The following is a 17,267-nucleotide window of genomic DNA, read 5'->3' as shown; positions in this document are numbered from 1 at the left end:
TGCAGCTTCTCCCAAATAGGAAGCCTCTTACCATGTGTGGGAGATATATGTCAGCTGTTCTCTGGTAGCATTTGATAGAGTATCTTCCAATACCCCCATCATTCTTCAACAGCCTTGAATACCCAGGCCGCAGCCATAGCCGGCAGAGTAACAGCTCCAGATAATGAAAACACTGATTTAAGACATGTTTCAAGTTTTCTATCTATAGGATCTTTAAGAGAAGATGCTGATGGTATAGGCAACGTAGCACTCCTGATTGTGTCACATGAGCATCCACAGTAGGAGGGACTTCCCATTTAGTACATTCAGTAGGTGAGAAAAAATACAAAAGATGCTAATCTTTTTGTAACATGGAACCGTTAATCAGGGGTATTCCATGCTTCTTCCATAAGTTCAGTAAGCTGCTCAGACTTAGGAATTCAGCTTTTACCACCTTCTGGTGCTTAACACTGGAGCCTTAGGTCTAGGAGCTGGCTCATCATCCTCTATATTAAGGATTGATTTGACCACCCTCACCAAAGAAGGGACATACGATGTAAAAGGATGGTCCTCCTCTCCAGAGATAGACCCTAGAGAAGAACCCAGCACATCATCTGACTCCTCCGATGATGCGTCTGAATCTACATGCTGAGCAGACTGATAAAATTACATTGTCCGCTTAGGCGCTAAATTGGCTACTGGTCTGTTCACCTGCAACATTTGTTGAGACGCAGAAGCTTACTGAGCCGTACTTTGAGTGGGCATAAACAACCATCCAGGAAAGATGTATAGGGGGGACAACTTGGCAGGCTAGAACTGTTGTGTGTATACCATTGTGGGAGTAGCCAAACAGTCCACTAGCTGCGTCATAACCTGAGACAAGGAGCACACCCAAGATGGCTTCTGTACAGGGACTGGTGGACTGGACTGGTGAGGTGGCTCTTTATAACAAACAGCACACAAACCTGTATAAAGTCCTGAGGGGCCAAGCCCGGCAGACAGCTTTTACATGAAACCAGCACTAGGGCCTCAGTTTCTGGTTTACCTTTATTCTTAGACATAATAAATAAGTGCAAATGTGACAGCCTTCCAAACAATAATAAATGTGAAGTACAGTTTAAGAGAAAAAATATATATATATATTCCCCACAAGCCTGTAGCACAGTGTTGAGGAGAAATAGCAGTTAGTTATACCTGACAGTACATGAAAATAAAGGCAGTAACCACACAGCAGAGCCAGCAAAAGTCACATACAATGCAAATACAATATACTTGCAATGGACCCTCAATCAACTACTGTACTCAAAACACAAGGCTTGGTAGGATTTTGAGTACAGTATAACCTGGCCTATGGGGAGAGGTATACAGGGAAACTAGACCCAAAACCTCCTGAGACCAGCAGCTTCAACACAACAATGATAGTGGTCGCTGGACGTCTCATATACAGAGGGGGGGAGGAGCAATCCAGATGCGGGAAAACATCAGCTGGATCGACGTCTGGGCTGGGGGAGGGGCTGCCTGGGAGAGCCTACAACCCCCTGGGTGCCCTGGCCTTATAACATGGCCACCGCCACTGTCCCGGATGCCAGACTGACTTGCCCCAGTGGTCTAGTGGGGGAGTGAACACAGCATTCAACCTCCGGCAGATCTCCAGCTGCCGGAGGTACGGACTGCCACGTGGTTCCCTGCGAGCGGGGAACCACCTTACCTGCATCGATGTGCTTCCGACTGTAGTCCCAGGTCTCAGTATCGCTGTTAGCCAAACTCCGCTGGTGCCCGCCAAAATCACCAGTCCGCTTACTGGTGTTGCAGCATCAGCGGAGGTAGGTGGAGCAGCAGCACAGGCGTCCTTTAGGACGCCTAGTGCTGCTTGGTTTGAAGTAAAAATAAATAAAGTAAAACAGCTTGGGACTGCCTGAGCAGTCCCCGTTATAAAGGTGCATCTGAATCCTGCCGCACCAAACAAATAACTGAATGCCTGCGGCCGAGGTATATGTGAACCTGAGGCATCCTGGGAGCTGAAAGCTTAACTGTTTGGTGCCTGGATCACTCCAACATCATTTCCACCCCCCCCCCAATATGGTATCCCTGTGGACCCCTATGGACCCTGAAGAAAAGTGAACCGTTACATAGTCTATCAGGAAAAACAAGAGATATTGGGGATGTCCCAAAGCAGTATCCTTCAAGGGTGGGAACGCTCCTATGCAGAAAGGAGAACCCACCGCCCGAAGGAAGCATCCTGAGAAGCAAATGTGTCAAAGGCGTAATGCCTGACAAAAGTATGGGCAGAGGACCACGTGGCCACCTTACACAGCTGAGGCGCCACGGAGAGCAGCCCACAAAGGACCTGCAGACCTCGTAGAATGAGCCTTCACAGAGGGTGGCACCAGAAGACCCTCATGAGCGTAAGCCTCAGAGATTGCCATGCAAATCCACGTGCCAAAGTCTGTTTATTGGCAGTCCAACCCCTCCTGTGAAAGCCATACAGGACAAAGTCCGATTTTCTTAAAAGAACTGGTACGGTCCACATAGATCCGCAGAGCCCATACCACGTCCGAAGAGGCCTCACCAGCCAAGAGATCCAATGAATTAAAGGCTGAGACCACAATTTCCTCGTTAATGTGGAAACTAGACACCACTTTAGGAAGGGCGGGTCCGAAGTATCACCCTATCCGAGCGAAAAAACAGAAAGGGGGGGGCGACAAGAAAGAGCCCCCAAATCCGACACACTTCTGGCCGAAGCAATAGCCAGAAGGAACACTGTCTTTGTTGTAAGCCATTTCAACTCCACGGAACCCAAAGGCTCAAATGGAGAATCTTGGAGCGCCCTCAGAACCACAGCCAAATCCTAAGGAGCCACTGGAGGAACAAAGGGAGGCTGGATGCGAAGGACACCCTGCATAAATGTGCGGATATCAGGCAGCGTAGCAATCCTACGTTGAAACCAAACTGACAGGGCAGAGACATGCACCTTCAGAGAAGCGAGGTGCAGACCTAGATCTAAACCTGCCTGTAGGAAAGCCAGCAGCCTGGATATCCAAAATTCCTGAGGATCATACAGTCTAGGGCGACACCACTCAAAATAAGTATGCCACACCCTGTGCTAAATTCTCGCCGAATCAGGTCTCCGAGCTCGGAGCATGGTATTCACCACCGATCTGGAGAAACCCTTAAACCTCAAGACGGAAGTCTCAAGAGCCACGCTATCAAAGACAGACGACTCAGGTCCGAGTAGAGACAAGGACCCTAAGACAACAGGTCTGGGCGTTGAGGCAACAGCAATGGAGTGTCGATAGACAGACTCTGAAGATCCGAGTACCAATGCCGTCTTGGCCACGCAGGAGCCACCAGCAGGATCTTGCCTCCTTCTTGCCTGAACTTTCGAAGTACTCGAGGCAGAAGGGAGAACGGAGGAAACAGGTACGCGAACTGGAATGTCCACCATACCGACAGAGCATCCACCAGGAAAGCCTCTGCGTCTCTTGGGATCCGTACACCCACAGCTTGCGGTTTTGTCTGGAAACCATGAGGTCTATTTCGGGAAGGCCCCACTTGTCCACCAGGAGTTGAAATACCTCCTGGTGAAGAGACCATTCCCCTGGATGTACATCGTGACAGCTGAGGAAGTCCGCTTCCAAGTTGAGTACTCCCGGATGAACACTGCCGAATTGGCTGGGAGATTGCCTTCCGCCCAAGTCAGAATGCGAGATACCTCCTTTAGAGCTGCCTGACTTCGAGTTCCTCCCTGACGGTTTATGTAAGCCACCATGGTGGCGTTGTCTGACTGAATTTGCACGGGTTTTCCCTGCAGGAAGAGTCTTGCAGAGCTCTGAACACTGCCCGAAGCTCCAATATATTGATTGGCAGGACAGATTCCTCCGACGACCTCCGTCCCTGGAAGACATGTGGGCCTGTCACAGCGCCCCAGCCCCGCAGGCAGGCATCCATTGTTAGACGGACCCAATCCGAAATCCAAAACTGACGTCCCTTGTTGAGATGAGACGTCTGTAACCACCAAGTCAGAGACAGGCGTACCTCCGAAGAGAGCACGATCAATTGTGTCTTTATCCGACGGGGAATTCCGTCCCATCTGGAGAGGATCAACATCTGCAGAGGCCTGGAATGGAACTGGGCATATTCCACCATGTCAAACGTCGACACCATGGGACCCAGTAACCTCACTGCCGAGTGAAGAGACACTCAGCGGCTTTGTAGATAATTGCGTATCCTGGACTGCAACAGGGCTATCTTTTCTTCCGTCAAGAAGATCCTCTGCTGCTGAGAGTCCAACAATGCTCCGAGATGGACCATCCTCTGAATTAGAGAGGATTTCTTCCAGTTCACTAGCCAATCGTGAGTCTGCAACACTGATATTGTCAGTTGCAGAGGCTTGTGCAAAGGAAGCCCTGCGAGGTGCTGGGTTCAGCAGGTATACCAGGAAGGGTTAAACATGTACAACATATACCATCCTGAAGTACCATCCTCTCACCCACACCCGCTCTACACCTAGAGCAGGAAAACTGGAGAGGTGCACCCATAGACAGAGAATCCTCACTGGACATAGTGGTACGTGACCCCCACAGTAATATGAGGTAAATTCCCACCCTGACAGTACTGGCACTGAGAGGGCTGAACAGGAAGTAACAGGGATAGTTAAAATGGCTGACAGGAGAGTGTCAGACAGACAGCGCTAACATAAAAGTCACATACAATGCAGAAATCCTGCAATAATTGCACCTCACTTACACAGACCAACAGCCTGGCAGTGATAGCGGTACATACGCTGAACTGGACAATGGAGGAGAGGTATGTACTGGGAGAACCAGGCTCCGCACCCTGCACCAGCCTTTCTGCCCATCCAAGACGGGCGCCGGAGACAGCCAGAGAGATGGGCCTGGGGGAGGAACGCTGCCTCAGCCTGCCAAATCTGAGGAAAAGGCGCTGAGAGCAGCGGGGGGCAAGGGCCTCCTGTGCTTTACAGGGAAGGCGCCCTCCCCTGGCAGTCAGTTAACCCCCGGGATGCTGGACTACTTCCATAACGCTCCAGCCCTGCATCCAAGGGGGCCTAGTGTGAGCGCAGGATCAGTACCTGGCTCCACTATCCCCGAAGAGCCCGCTGAGCTCCCCGGATCGCTACCGGTGACCGGCGCCGGATCGGTAGCACGGACGTCCGCGCTGCCACTCAAATTCTTCAAGCTCTTCAGGGGCTGTGAAATACAAGCCCCCCTGTGCGGTGACCTGTGTCCGGCAGGGCACCAACTCAAAACTGAGGTGCCTTGGCCTGGAGGCGGGGTATAGGGGGGGCCCCAATGCATCCTGGGATGACAGCTTTAACTGTGTGGTGCCCAGAGACAAGCCCATGCCAATACCCCAAGGTATCCCTGTGGATAACTAAGGACCCTGTAGTAGAAATCACAGATTAGCTACATTTTATTACATGATGTCCCTTATTTGCAGTTTCAGCAAGTTGGCTGTAATCAGTTTGTATTTTTTTAATATGGTCTTTTACACAGTTTTATCATGTGTATATAATACATACACTACTTTCTATTTCTGAAGTAGAGTTATTTTACATATTTGAAGAACAAGTGTTCTGGATATTTGAAGAAAATAAAAATGACCTATGTGAAGGAAATATGATTGTGTATTGTACTTGTTCTAACAAACTTAAGGCATTCATTTGAATAGGATATATGGGGGAGTGGTAAGTCAGTATGTATATGGTACATTGTACCACTTATGGCGCAAGGGTACGCCCGTGAGCGGATAAGCGCACTGCGTTCACACCCGCCACTCCATAGGATTGCATAGTATGATTGCAGTGCACGCCATAGAGTACGCTGCTGCGGGTAATCAGATGGCACGATGCGTGCGCACGTTTGTAGCGCGATCGGCAAGGATGTAAGAGGACACATCTGTATGGGAGGAGTACTATGGTAAGCCACTATGTACCACATTCTCAGCCTACTGAGACTAGATTACCAAACACATAGTAATAGGTATGCTGACTTCAAATTCTCAAGGGATTTTAAAGAAAAATTCTTCAGTAAAATCCATTACAGTATCATAAAACGGTTTGCAAAAATTATGACTAAAATTAGACTACAATGAAAACTGAGGTCAATTGACTAAGACACTACAAAAAGACTAAAATGTGACTTTAAACCAACTAAATTATTTGAAATAAGCGACTAAGACTAAATTTAAAATCGTTGTCAAAATTAACACTGGATTTTTTTACATGGACACAAATGAACACAAGATTTTGTTTTTGCAAGACTAGGGGCCGTATTCAATTGGCTGCGATAATTTCGGCGCCATCAGCTGAATCTACTTTCTGCCGACTTTGCGTGTTTTGGTTTGAAAACTTTTCGTGCGCGGCCCTGCTTTTCGCCCTATTCAATTCCAAAGGACGTGAAAACGTGACCCTGCGTAATGCAAACCGGCAAAAAGTGCTGTCAGATTTGGGGAAATCAGCCGGACACCCCCCAAAAGATGCACTATCATTGGGGATCAATGTAGATGCCCCTGAATAGCCCTGCTGAAGGTATTTGGGGTACTTAAATGCTCTCAATAGCTGCTAATTAACGTCTTTGCACAAGTGCTGAAGAATAGCATTTAGCAGTTTTTTGGGGAGAAAATAGCAAGTCCCAGCAAATTTCGGGTACATGAAAATGGGTGCAAGCATGGAAAAAAACCAGCAAAAGTGACGTTTTAAAAAATACACCTTCAGCAAGCACCTGCATTCAAAAAAACATCTCCCCCATACTTGCAGACCCCCCCAAAAACTTATTTCGCTAGTTTTAATTTTGTACCCCGACTTTGTTTTTTTCGCCCCCTTTTTCAAAGTAATTTTTTGGTGTGTTAATTTTTTTTAAGGATTTTTTTGGTTTGGGGGGCTGTCCCAAGGGTGCTGAGGGGTTTCCCGACATTTGCACCCCAAAACCGCAATTCTGCACTTTTTTTCACCACCTATTCAAAGGCGAATCTTTTTCGCCTATTACATTGCATTGCGTTTTCGCGTACACGAAAAGCATGTGGAATTGAATACGGCGATACTTTTCCACCTGGCGAAATGACGTCATCGGTGAAACTTTTTTTTGCCGAAAACGGCTTTTCGCGTTTAATTGAATACGGCCCTAAGTGTAAATGAGATATACTGATTTTTGTTCTTTCTTGAAGTAAATGTAACAAGATGTAGTGAACCCAAAATGTGTATTACAAGCATATATTGGAGGTCTGTGTTCACCTTACACAAGTTCAATGTATGACCTTTCATACTAGAGGTACATAAAATGATGAAGCTTATTTTGAGATGGGCTGTGCCCTTGAATGGGACACTTATTTGAATAGTCTCTTGCTGTGTAGTGCTGCTGCCACATGCCCCCGTGTACGTATGTAATAATATATTGCACTATTTCTGATTTAGGTATAAATAACTGATCTCAAGGGGGTTAAACCGTATTCTTTCCTGTGGACTACACATTTCAGAGCCCTGTCACTCTCCTGTGAATTGAACACAGTGATGCACAAAAGGCATTAGCGCGTGACCCCAAAAAAGATCACAAGGAGCCCGCCTTTCCCTGGTAGATTTCCCTTCCCATATTGGAAGGTACGGTGCAGTTTTCCACAGAAATGCAACTAGAAGCAACTTGTTATGATTGGATACTTTAACTAGCTGATTAAAAGGACCAGAAAACCTAAACTGATGTTCTATTGGAACTCCTCCTTCCAGCCTTGCACAATTGACAGTGGTTCCTGTCCGTCTTTCTTCCAGTCTAGAGGTAAAGTGTAGTGTTGGAAGGTGAGGAGTGAGGCATTAGCACAATAATGTATTACTCTTCTTTCTGTGTTTTGGAACTTAAAGGATAATTGATTTCCAGGTAATACTTTGCTTGTATTGTTAAAAATTGCAAATGAAATAGTGCTGTAGTGAGAAAATAACTGTGAAGCTAGGCTACATTGGGACTCACATTCATGATTATTTAAGACGTTAAGTGTTTTTGATTCATGTAGTTTCTGATTGGTCAGGTTTATGATACAGCATAATGAGAAGCAAATGTATGTGATGAAATCTGCTTCTATGGCACTGTACATGCATGTGCAGATTGGGAGTCTCTAACCAGTGATTAATTATGGTATTAACTAGTTGCGCTGCCTGGGTCATTTCGTATATTGATAGAGCGGAAAGTCTTGTCCCCATTTAATATTCTTGTTCCAGAATAACAGGCTTATGTCTTTTGCAAAATAGGATTAAAAAAAAACACCAGTAAAAAGTGGAATTGATAAAAACTCATTCACAGTGAAATAGATCGGAACAAATAGTGTTGATAAGTATTGGATCTCTAAATATTAGATAGAACAGGAGTAGGCAGGTCCAGCAGCTGTGGAAAAATCCATCCCAGCCTGCCCTGGTACAGCTTTAGCATGTCCTAACCACAAAACTGTGGCAAATCATGCTAGGGTTTGTAGTTCCACAACAGCTGGAGTGCCACACATCACATACCCCTGAGATAGTTTGCAGGACTTAAAACAAATAATGACAACATAGAGACTAATTTTAGGATTCTCAAAAAAATTAAAAAAAAGTACTGTACATTATATATATATATATATATATATATATACATACACACACACACACACACTTGCTTTGTAGGTCGGCACTCCAAATGCTGTACACAACAACTGCGTCCGGTGCCCTCCTTAAATGTGACACCGCATCCAGGGCCACAATGTAACAGATTACAGGTGAGTAGGCGGCACTCAGACGACAAGTCGTCTGTGTGCCGCCTACTCACCTATAATCTATATATATATATATATATATATATATATATATATATATACATACACACACACACTTGCTTTGTAGGTCGGCACTCCAAATGCTGTACACAACAACTGCGTCCGGTGCCCTCCTTAAATGTGACACCGCATCCAGGGCCACAATGCAACAGATTACAGGTGAGTAGGCGGCACTCAGACGACAAGTCGTCTGTGTGCCGCCTACTCACCTGTAATCTATATATATATATATTTATATATATATATATATATATATATACACACACACACTGTATATGTGTAATTATTAGCAAAATAAGTTTACAAGTATAAAAAGATAGACAGATTAATGTTGTGCAAGAAAGAAAAAATAGGAACTTCCTTCTCTCTGAGCTGCACACCGCATTTCTCGGACAGACTGTCCACTTCCTCTGGCTGCATGAAAAGATTGTCTGAAGTGTTGGCTTATGTAGCAACATTTGACTGACAAATCACAGCCTGTGATTGCTGAAAGTCAGGGCCATTAGTTGTGTACATCGAAAATGTAAAAGCTAGTGAACACTGGGCCTGATTCAGAGCCGGACGCTATTTGCGCTCGCTCGTTCAGAAAAAGGGGCCGGCTATTTAAATTGAGCGCTCGCTCTTTGCGGTCTGTTGACGCCTCTATGTCTGAGCGAGCGAACGAAACATGCGCTCGCTATTTTGTAAAGACGCCCCCAGGCCGCTCGCATCCTACGTCATCTCCGCTATTTATTTGATTAATCGAGTACATCAAAAGGCGTCTGAACTGCTCGCAGTGCTTGTGGTTGGATTTTCCTACCGCAATCATGTGAACAGTTCAGGCTAAGAAACAACCAAGTGCCGTGGTCGATGACGCTGCTTTGTTAATTATGCACAGCCTTAAAACGCCCGTTTTGACTGTTTGGCACGCCTGCGTTCAGATCTCCACTCCCCGTTTTCAAGCACCTTCCCCTGTTACCACCCACAAATGCCTCACCCTGTCACTCAAATTAGCAGGCACTCGCTATTTTGCGAGCGCTCGATTTCCGACCGCACTGACTGGTTGGCGCATGCGCATTACGACCCATGGTTGGCGTATGCGCAGATGTGCGAACATCGCTCGGACCGAACGAGCGCCCGCTTACGAGCGGCTCTGAATCAGGCCCACTGAGTGTTAAGAGCATGTTTACGTGAATGGAGCTTATGCAGAACGAAGTAACAAGTGAATGTGATAGGTAGCATCAATCTCCAGTAAACAGGTGAAACTATAGAAAATACCCAAAAATAAAAGATTGCGCTAGCCAATCCAGCAGAAGTGAATATGCAGTAACAATATATTGATAATAAAACAAATATCTACACACAGTACCACTGCAGCTGTCTAAAATACCAGTGGTTATCTGATAGCATAGACAAAAACTATATAGACATATAAAGGAACAGCGCAAGGATATTGTGAGTGAATATACTACTGCACGTAATAGTTCAGATTTGTAAATTTATTTGAAAAAATATAAACATAGTTTATTTAAAACATAAAAATAGAAAATTCTATAAATGCACAATAAAATTAAAACAAAAAATATGTATATGCACATGGGAAGTATATTTGTGTCCCATGAGATTATGTCTCTGGTGCAAATAATGGACCTGTCACGCAGGGACAAATAATGGACCCCCTACCCTCTAAAGAGATTGTGGGTTTCTCTGGTCCATTTGACCTCATATGTCACCATTCCATCTGGCGTCCTGATCGAATATTCCAACAAAGGATTCCAAATTGTACTTTAAGTGAGACGGCACGAAGCTGCTGGAATTTCATCTCCTTGTCATAACATCACCCCTTCAATGGGACGGCACGTAGCTGCAGGGATACATTCCACTCCCAGGACTGCTCCTTTTGGATGGTATGGATATTTACTTTTGAACAGAGTAATTCACTTTGACCTGCGGGACAGGTCCATTATTTGCACCAGAGTAACAGGTTATTAAATGCGATTGGGAATGATCTTCAACTATGAAAACCACCCCCATCTGTAAGCAACTTGTGTAATCACTTTCCCCTTTTTAAATGTTATTGTTAAAAATATGAATAAAATATAATATACTAAATAAAAAAGGTATTAGTGACCACTTGAGTAAATTAGGAAAAACTTTTATTGATGTAACATATAATCTTTACTATATTAACTTTTTCCAACAGTATTAATGCATTTATTATTTTGCCAGGTGAAGATATGCTCAGTTGCTCAGTTTCTAGATGGATTCCTTTTGGCCTGCTTATGTTGCTCACCTCTCCTGCCGCAGAATCTACTTGGGACTGTATCAGCACAGACATCACTGTCTTCAAACCTAGCAAAACAATGGTACATGCCATACAGTCATGCTTTAGAACATCAGGTAAAATAACCAAATACATAGCCTAATAATCTACTTAAGAGGGTTTAATTTTACGGATGGACCAGAATCTCCATCATCTACAAAGCTCCCGATCAGATCTCTCCTCTCTATGGAGGAGATGTAGCAAACCTTAAGAGTGGGGAACAGTGGCGTAACTAGGGGGGTCGGGCAGGGTGTGTGCCCTGGGCGCCGTTGGACCGGCGGCACGGGGGGGGGGGGGGGGGGGGGGGCCGGGGGCAGCGCTACACATTTACACAGGACCGGCGCTAGGCTTCCAGCGTCGGTCCTGTGCTTCACACCTGAGCCCGTTCCCTCCCCCTGAGCGCTTGCCCAATAGCGCTAGGAGGCGGGCTCAGGCTGTGCATAACACACGCATCGCCACCAGCGCTGGCGGCGATGCGTGTGTTAAACAGCAGCCAATGAGTCAGATAAACTCTCATTGACTGCTGCAGCACCCACTGCAAGAGCCGGACTTCTGTCCGGCTCCTGCAGTGGGTAAATGGGACAGACGTCATGACGTCTGTCCCATTATGCTCAGCGCGCCAGCCCGGGAGGACTGGCGGGTGGCGGCGTCGCGGACTGGAGGAGCAGCAGCAGCGTGGATTCAGGTAAGTATATTTTTATATATATATTTTTAAAAACCTGTCAGCACTACTGGGGGCACAACGGGGTGGCTACCACTGGGGGGACCTCTACTGGGGTGGGGGCACAACGGGGGTGGGGGGGGGGTGCTACTACTGGGGGCACCATTATTAGGAGGACCTCTACTGGGGGGGGCTATTACTGAGGGCACCATTATTAGGAGGACCTCTACTGGGGGGAGACTATTACTGGGGGCACCATTATTGGGAGGACCTCTACTGGGGGGGGGGCTATTACAGGTGGCACTTAATCGGGAGGGGGAACCTCAACTGGGGACCACTACTTGTGGGGGGGAGGGGGAACTAGTACTGGGGGCATTTTAAAAGGGGCCTACTACTAGGGGCACTGCACTGGGGGGACCACAATTGGGGGCAATAACAGGAAGGACCACTGGATAGGGGGGGTCACTACTGGGAGCCTGCATCAGGGGGACCACTACTGGGGGCACTGCATGGGAGGGGGGGGGGGACTACTGCTGGGGGCACTATATAAGGGGCTTACTGCTAGGGGCACTAGATAGGGGGGATCACTACTGGGTGCCTGCATAAGGGGGACCACTACTGGGAAACCTGCATGGGGGGGGGGGACGGGACTACTGCTGGGGGCACTATATAAAGGGCACTGCATGGGGGGGGACTACTGCTGGGGGCACTATATAAAGGGCACTGCATAAGGGGATACCAGTACTGGGTGCACTGCATTGTGGGGACTGCTACTGGGGGCACTGCATAAGGGGGAACACTACATAGGGCACTGCATTTGGGGGGACCACTACTGGGGGCACTGAGTAAGGGGAACTAATTGGGGGCTGTATAAGGGGGACCACTACTGGGGATACTGTATAAGGGGCACTACTATGGGCCTGCATAAGAGGGACCACAACTGCATACTGGGGGTACTGTATAAGGGGTACTACTGGGGTTAAGGTGCATATGGATAGGAATGTTCAGCGTGAAAATAAAGGGGTGTGTCATGTTGATTTGCCCTGGGCTCCAAATACCCTAGTTACGCCACTGGTGCGGAAGAGAACAAGTGGTGAAGTTCCCCATAGCAACCATACAGCTTCTACCTTTAATTTTATAGAATGCAAATGATAAATGCTAGCTAGATGTTGGCAGGTTGCTATGGGCAACGTCTCCACTGTTTGGAAGGTTCAATACATTTCCCGTTAAATCTCCAGCTTCATTTCCTCCTACACTCCCCCTCATACTCTGCTAATAATTTCCGTCCCCCCTCCTCCCTGATCACTACTTCCCAGACTACCCCCTTCCACTTCAATGACCTCCCTTACTCCAGTAGACTTTCACCCAGCCTACCAACGTGACTCGTCTACTCTGCCCTCATTTCCACCCTTATCCATTATAGACGTTAAGTTAGTACAAGCAGGGCCCTCTACACTTTGTTTTCTCTACATAGTTATGCTAATTGCACACTGTAATTATGCAGTTGTGATTTTGTTAACATATTTTAGACTATGTATGTAATTTGTTGCCCCTTGTATTTTCCTTTCCCCACGCTACAGAACCCTTGTGGTGTCTTATAAAGAGAGGATAATAGTAATAATGTTGATCTTACATATCTTCAGTCTTCCCAAAATCCCAGGGACGTCGCCATTCTCCTCTTGAATTCTTATGTCGCACTAGCCGTTCAAGGTCAATTTGTTCACGTTCCTTTTTCCACTTTAGATACTCCGTTTGCTCTGATGTCGGCATCGTCACTGGTTGCTCTGAGCAGCTCACCTGACATTTTTCACTTAGCTTGCAAGACAAACAAAGACAGAATATCTGAAAATACTCCCCATAAAACAAACAAAAAAACTAACATTGAAAAGAAAGTAGGGAGTCACAGGGTTGTATACAGAGCAACAAGGTTGTAACAGGGGAATGGGTATGATAGAGTGCGGCGCAGCGGAAGCCCGACAGCGCTGGAAATCCCGATCGTGGATAGGTAAGTATCCACTAACCTAACCCCCCTAAGGGGTGCCTAACCCTAACTTCCCCCCCAAGTGCCTAACCCTAATCCCCCCTTTAAGTGCCTAACCCTAACCACCCCCTTCCCCACTGCCTAAACCTGTCCCCCGGGGGGGGGGGGTGCCTAACCCTCTCTCCCCCTAGCCTAACCCTCCCGGGGGGGCGCCTAACCCTAAGTCCCCCCCGGGAGCCCTAAACCTAACCCTCTGTCCGCGGCGCCCGGCATCACTACAATCGTGATGCCGGGTGCCGGTCTCCCGGCGTCGGGGAAATGCGGGCGTCTACATCTAGACGCCCGGCATTTCACACTTGCCGGGATAAGACAGTCGGGAAGCCGGCTGCCGGTATATAGGCAGTCGGCTTCCCGATTGCTTCCCGTAACAGTTGTATACCACGTTTGATGCTATGGTGCCTACTTTTGCCATCTGTCCACACTTTGCCCCAATTTGCGTTACTGCTTTACTCATATGGTTTTGCAACTTATGAATTGTGTGATCTGACAATGAGTCAGTGCAAAGCAAAGAGCAGTTCCAGATATTTAACACATTTGGTATTTGGTCTGTACAGATGTGTCCTCATACATCTAGCCTCAATACGCCATGTGGCGTGAGACGCTAGGTCCTGTGTGACTCTGCCTGAGCGTCTTTTTCACCTGCAAATGTGTCTTAGTTGACATGCAACGTGACCGGGAGGTACCAGGACACTGCGCTGATCAATTTGACATGTGACACTTGTATATTTGTGTGCGACGGAGTCTGTAAATGAAGCAAAATGGAACTTGGAGTCGGAAAAAAGACACTGCATAGTAGCACTTCCTATACAGATTCTGTAAAATAGTGGCAAAAATCTCTTTTGAGGTTGGAATCTACTATCATGACCTATTTAGCCTTGCCTGCTTCTGCCCTTTATGCCAGATTGTTTTGTTTTGCCTCAGCAGCGTTGGCCTCTATTTGACTGTTTTACATGCCTGTGTATAGACGCATGTTACAACTAGTCTGCATTCCTGTGTACTGCACTACCGCTTTTATCCAATTCTGCGTACAGACTACATTGTGCTGCTAAACTATAGCTGGTTTCCACTCCTGTGTCCTGCATAAAACAACAACTGTGTCTAAAGGCCATCTGATCAAGGATCTCGTGATCCTGCGATCAGATGGGAAACGCCAATCCGCCGGTTGGAAATGCCGACCATCGATGTTCGTCGCAGGATTGCTGAAATTTTACATGCTAAATTTCACCGATTTGACAATCACAATAATTTTTTGATCGTGACTGTCATAACTGTGAAATCCAACATGTTAGATTTCTGAGATCCCGGGTTGCAGCATCGCGGAATTTGAACAGTTATCATATTAATGTGATTTACTACAAATGACAAATTACTACTTCAGGGCATATCACTACTACTAATGGCTTAGCAGCGACTACCAACTCATCACAGTGGTGAGAAATGCTGGCCTGGGGTATTTCATAGCAGACAAGTGGCTTGGGTCTCCTGTGCAGCTAGAAACACCCATGTCTATGGCACTGTCCAATTCACATGTACAGAACATGATACCAGGGCTTATTTACACACCGACTGTTCCTATAGAAGAGCAGCAAAGCAAAATGTGAGACGGGCCCTGGAGTTATGCCGCTGCCAACAGAATCTACTGAAATAAATCCAGCCCTGGGGGCGTGGCCACGGAGAGCATGGAGTAGCACGCTTTCTCGTGCGCTCTGTGGACCCAAATATCCGCTATCCACATCCTGCCTGCTCCCCCGTGTTATTATTCGGCGACCTGGTGGTAGTTGGTGCACAGACCGCGCTGTCCCATCCTGTTGTGGCTGTGGAGACTGTCTTACACGGATAGATTGAAATCGCTGCTGTGAGGCCTGTCCACATGAGACGCCAGCGCCATCTTCTGTGTCTGAGTGGCACCTCCGTAGCGCTGCCTGTACGTTGTCTCAGCTCTTCTCCGGTGATCAGGGGGAGCGCTGACTCCTATACGGGGCTGCTGGTGAGTTCTTCCCTGCTGGCCGTGGTAGTCGTGTGCAGGGCTCCTGTACATGCTGCTGCTGCATTGCTGCACTCCTCCACTCCTGTACAGACCTGCATGAGGAGCCTGTGCTTACTATACCCTGCCTGTAAGCTGCTGTTGATATCAGTTTAAGCTGACTCTGAGCTAAATACAAAAGGAACTTTCTTTAACCCTCCTTTTTTACTACTGTGGTCTGCTATACTGTATTATATATATGTGTTTATGTTTCCCTCTCACTGTTTTGTTTTCCCTCCCGCTTATGTTTAGTTTCTCCCATATTGTTTTTCTTTAACAACCTTTTTATTTATAATATTATATCTGGGCTAGTACTCCTTCACTGTAAAGTTTTAACTTTACACTCATTTGTTTGGATAGGAAAATTAAGAAAATTGGTTGAGGCATAGAGGCATGTTAACACTGTGGCTCTGGTTATTACCTGTTCATTTAAAAAAAAGTATATATTTTGCTTAGTGTTGCTTTTGTCCAGTATGAATGTACCTCTCTTTTTCTATATAATATTGTTTACATAACGCTTGTACTATCAACCTTATATTCATGTCTGATATGTGATATGACATGACTATTATATCGATATGTCATGTTTCAATAAAAAAAATATTTAATAATAAAAAGGCGGCTGAATTTTTGGCCTTATTCCCGGGAACGCTCGCCATATGTGTGGGGGATTTTAACAATATACTGGACCCAATACTAGATAGGCATAGAATATCTGTTACTGATACACGAGCGAGGGGCTCTGGATTTTCAGGTATGGTGGAGGGAATGGGATTGGTCGATGCCTGGAGGAAGCAGTTTTCTTGTTTTTCATATACTCATCTCTCGTTTTCTAGGACTGACCTGGCATTAGTCACACCGGAATTACTGCAGAGAGTTCACAACGTCCAATACGAGACTAGGGGTATATCCGATCATTCCCCATTAACAATCAGTCTTGACCTGGAGGGTCAGCGGGGTCACTCCTTCTGGAAGTTCAACCAGTTCTTGTTATAGCACATGGGCTCTGGGGCAGAATTAGAGGCTGCTTGGAAATAATTTATTGAGTTCAATAGTGGCACTACATCTATTTCAATTCTTTGGGATGTTTTTAAATAATTTCTGAGAGGGTTTAATCAAAAGAGTAGCTGGTTTAAAGTCTTTCTATAAAAAAACTGAATTGGAGTTGGAGGCTTCCTGTAGGTCTTTAGAAATAGCTTATATTTCCGATGGTCAGATTCAACTAAAGAAGCATGGATGGCTGCCCAAAAATCATGGAAAGATTGTTTGCTGGATAAGGCGCACTACAAATTACTTTTTAACTCGCATTTGCAATATGCATCTGGCGATAGGCCTGGGTCTTACTTAGCTAACCTGGCAAGAATCGAGCATTCCAATACAGTGGTTAAAATAATTGGTTCTGATGATGTTGCTTATGTGCGAACTCCAGATATCGCAGAGGAATTTGTCAGGT

General features: G+C 46.3%; 1 protein-coding gene across 2 annotated transcripts in view; it reads right to left on the bottom strand.

The window, feature by feature from the left end:
* Positions 1-10,905: 10,905 nt before the first annotated feature.
* Positions 10,906-17,267, bottom strand: part of CCDC9B (coiled-coil domain containing 9B) — a 266,763-nt gene continuing 260,401 nt past the window's right edge. For both annotated transcript variants that reach the window (XM_088460793.1, XM_088460794.1), the window contains 2 exons: positions 13,384-13,565; positions 10,906-11,118 (listed from right to left, as the gene is read on the bottom strand). In XM_088460793.1, coding sequence (XP_088316919.1) covers positions 11,016-11,118; positions 13,384-13,565 — 285 coding nt within the window. In that variant the 3' untranslated portion in view covers positions 10,906-11,015. The remainder of the gene's footprint in view (positions 11,119-13,383; positions 13,566-17,267) is intronic.

This window comes from Taudactylus pleione, unplaced genomic scaffold (assembly GCF_031769625.1).
Source record: "Taudactylus pleione unplaced genomic scaffold, aTauple2 ptg000985l, whole genome shotgun sequence".
NCBI lineage: Eukaryota > Metazoa > Chordata > Amphibia > Anura > Myobatrachidae > Taudactylus > Taudactylus pleione.
This window is presented reverse-complemented; position numbering and strand designations above follow the sequence as displayed.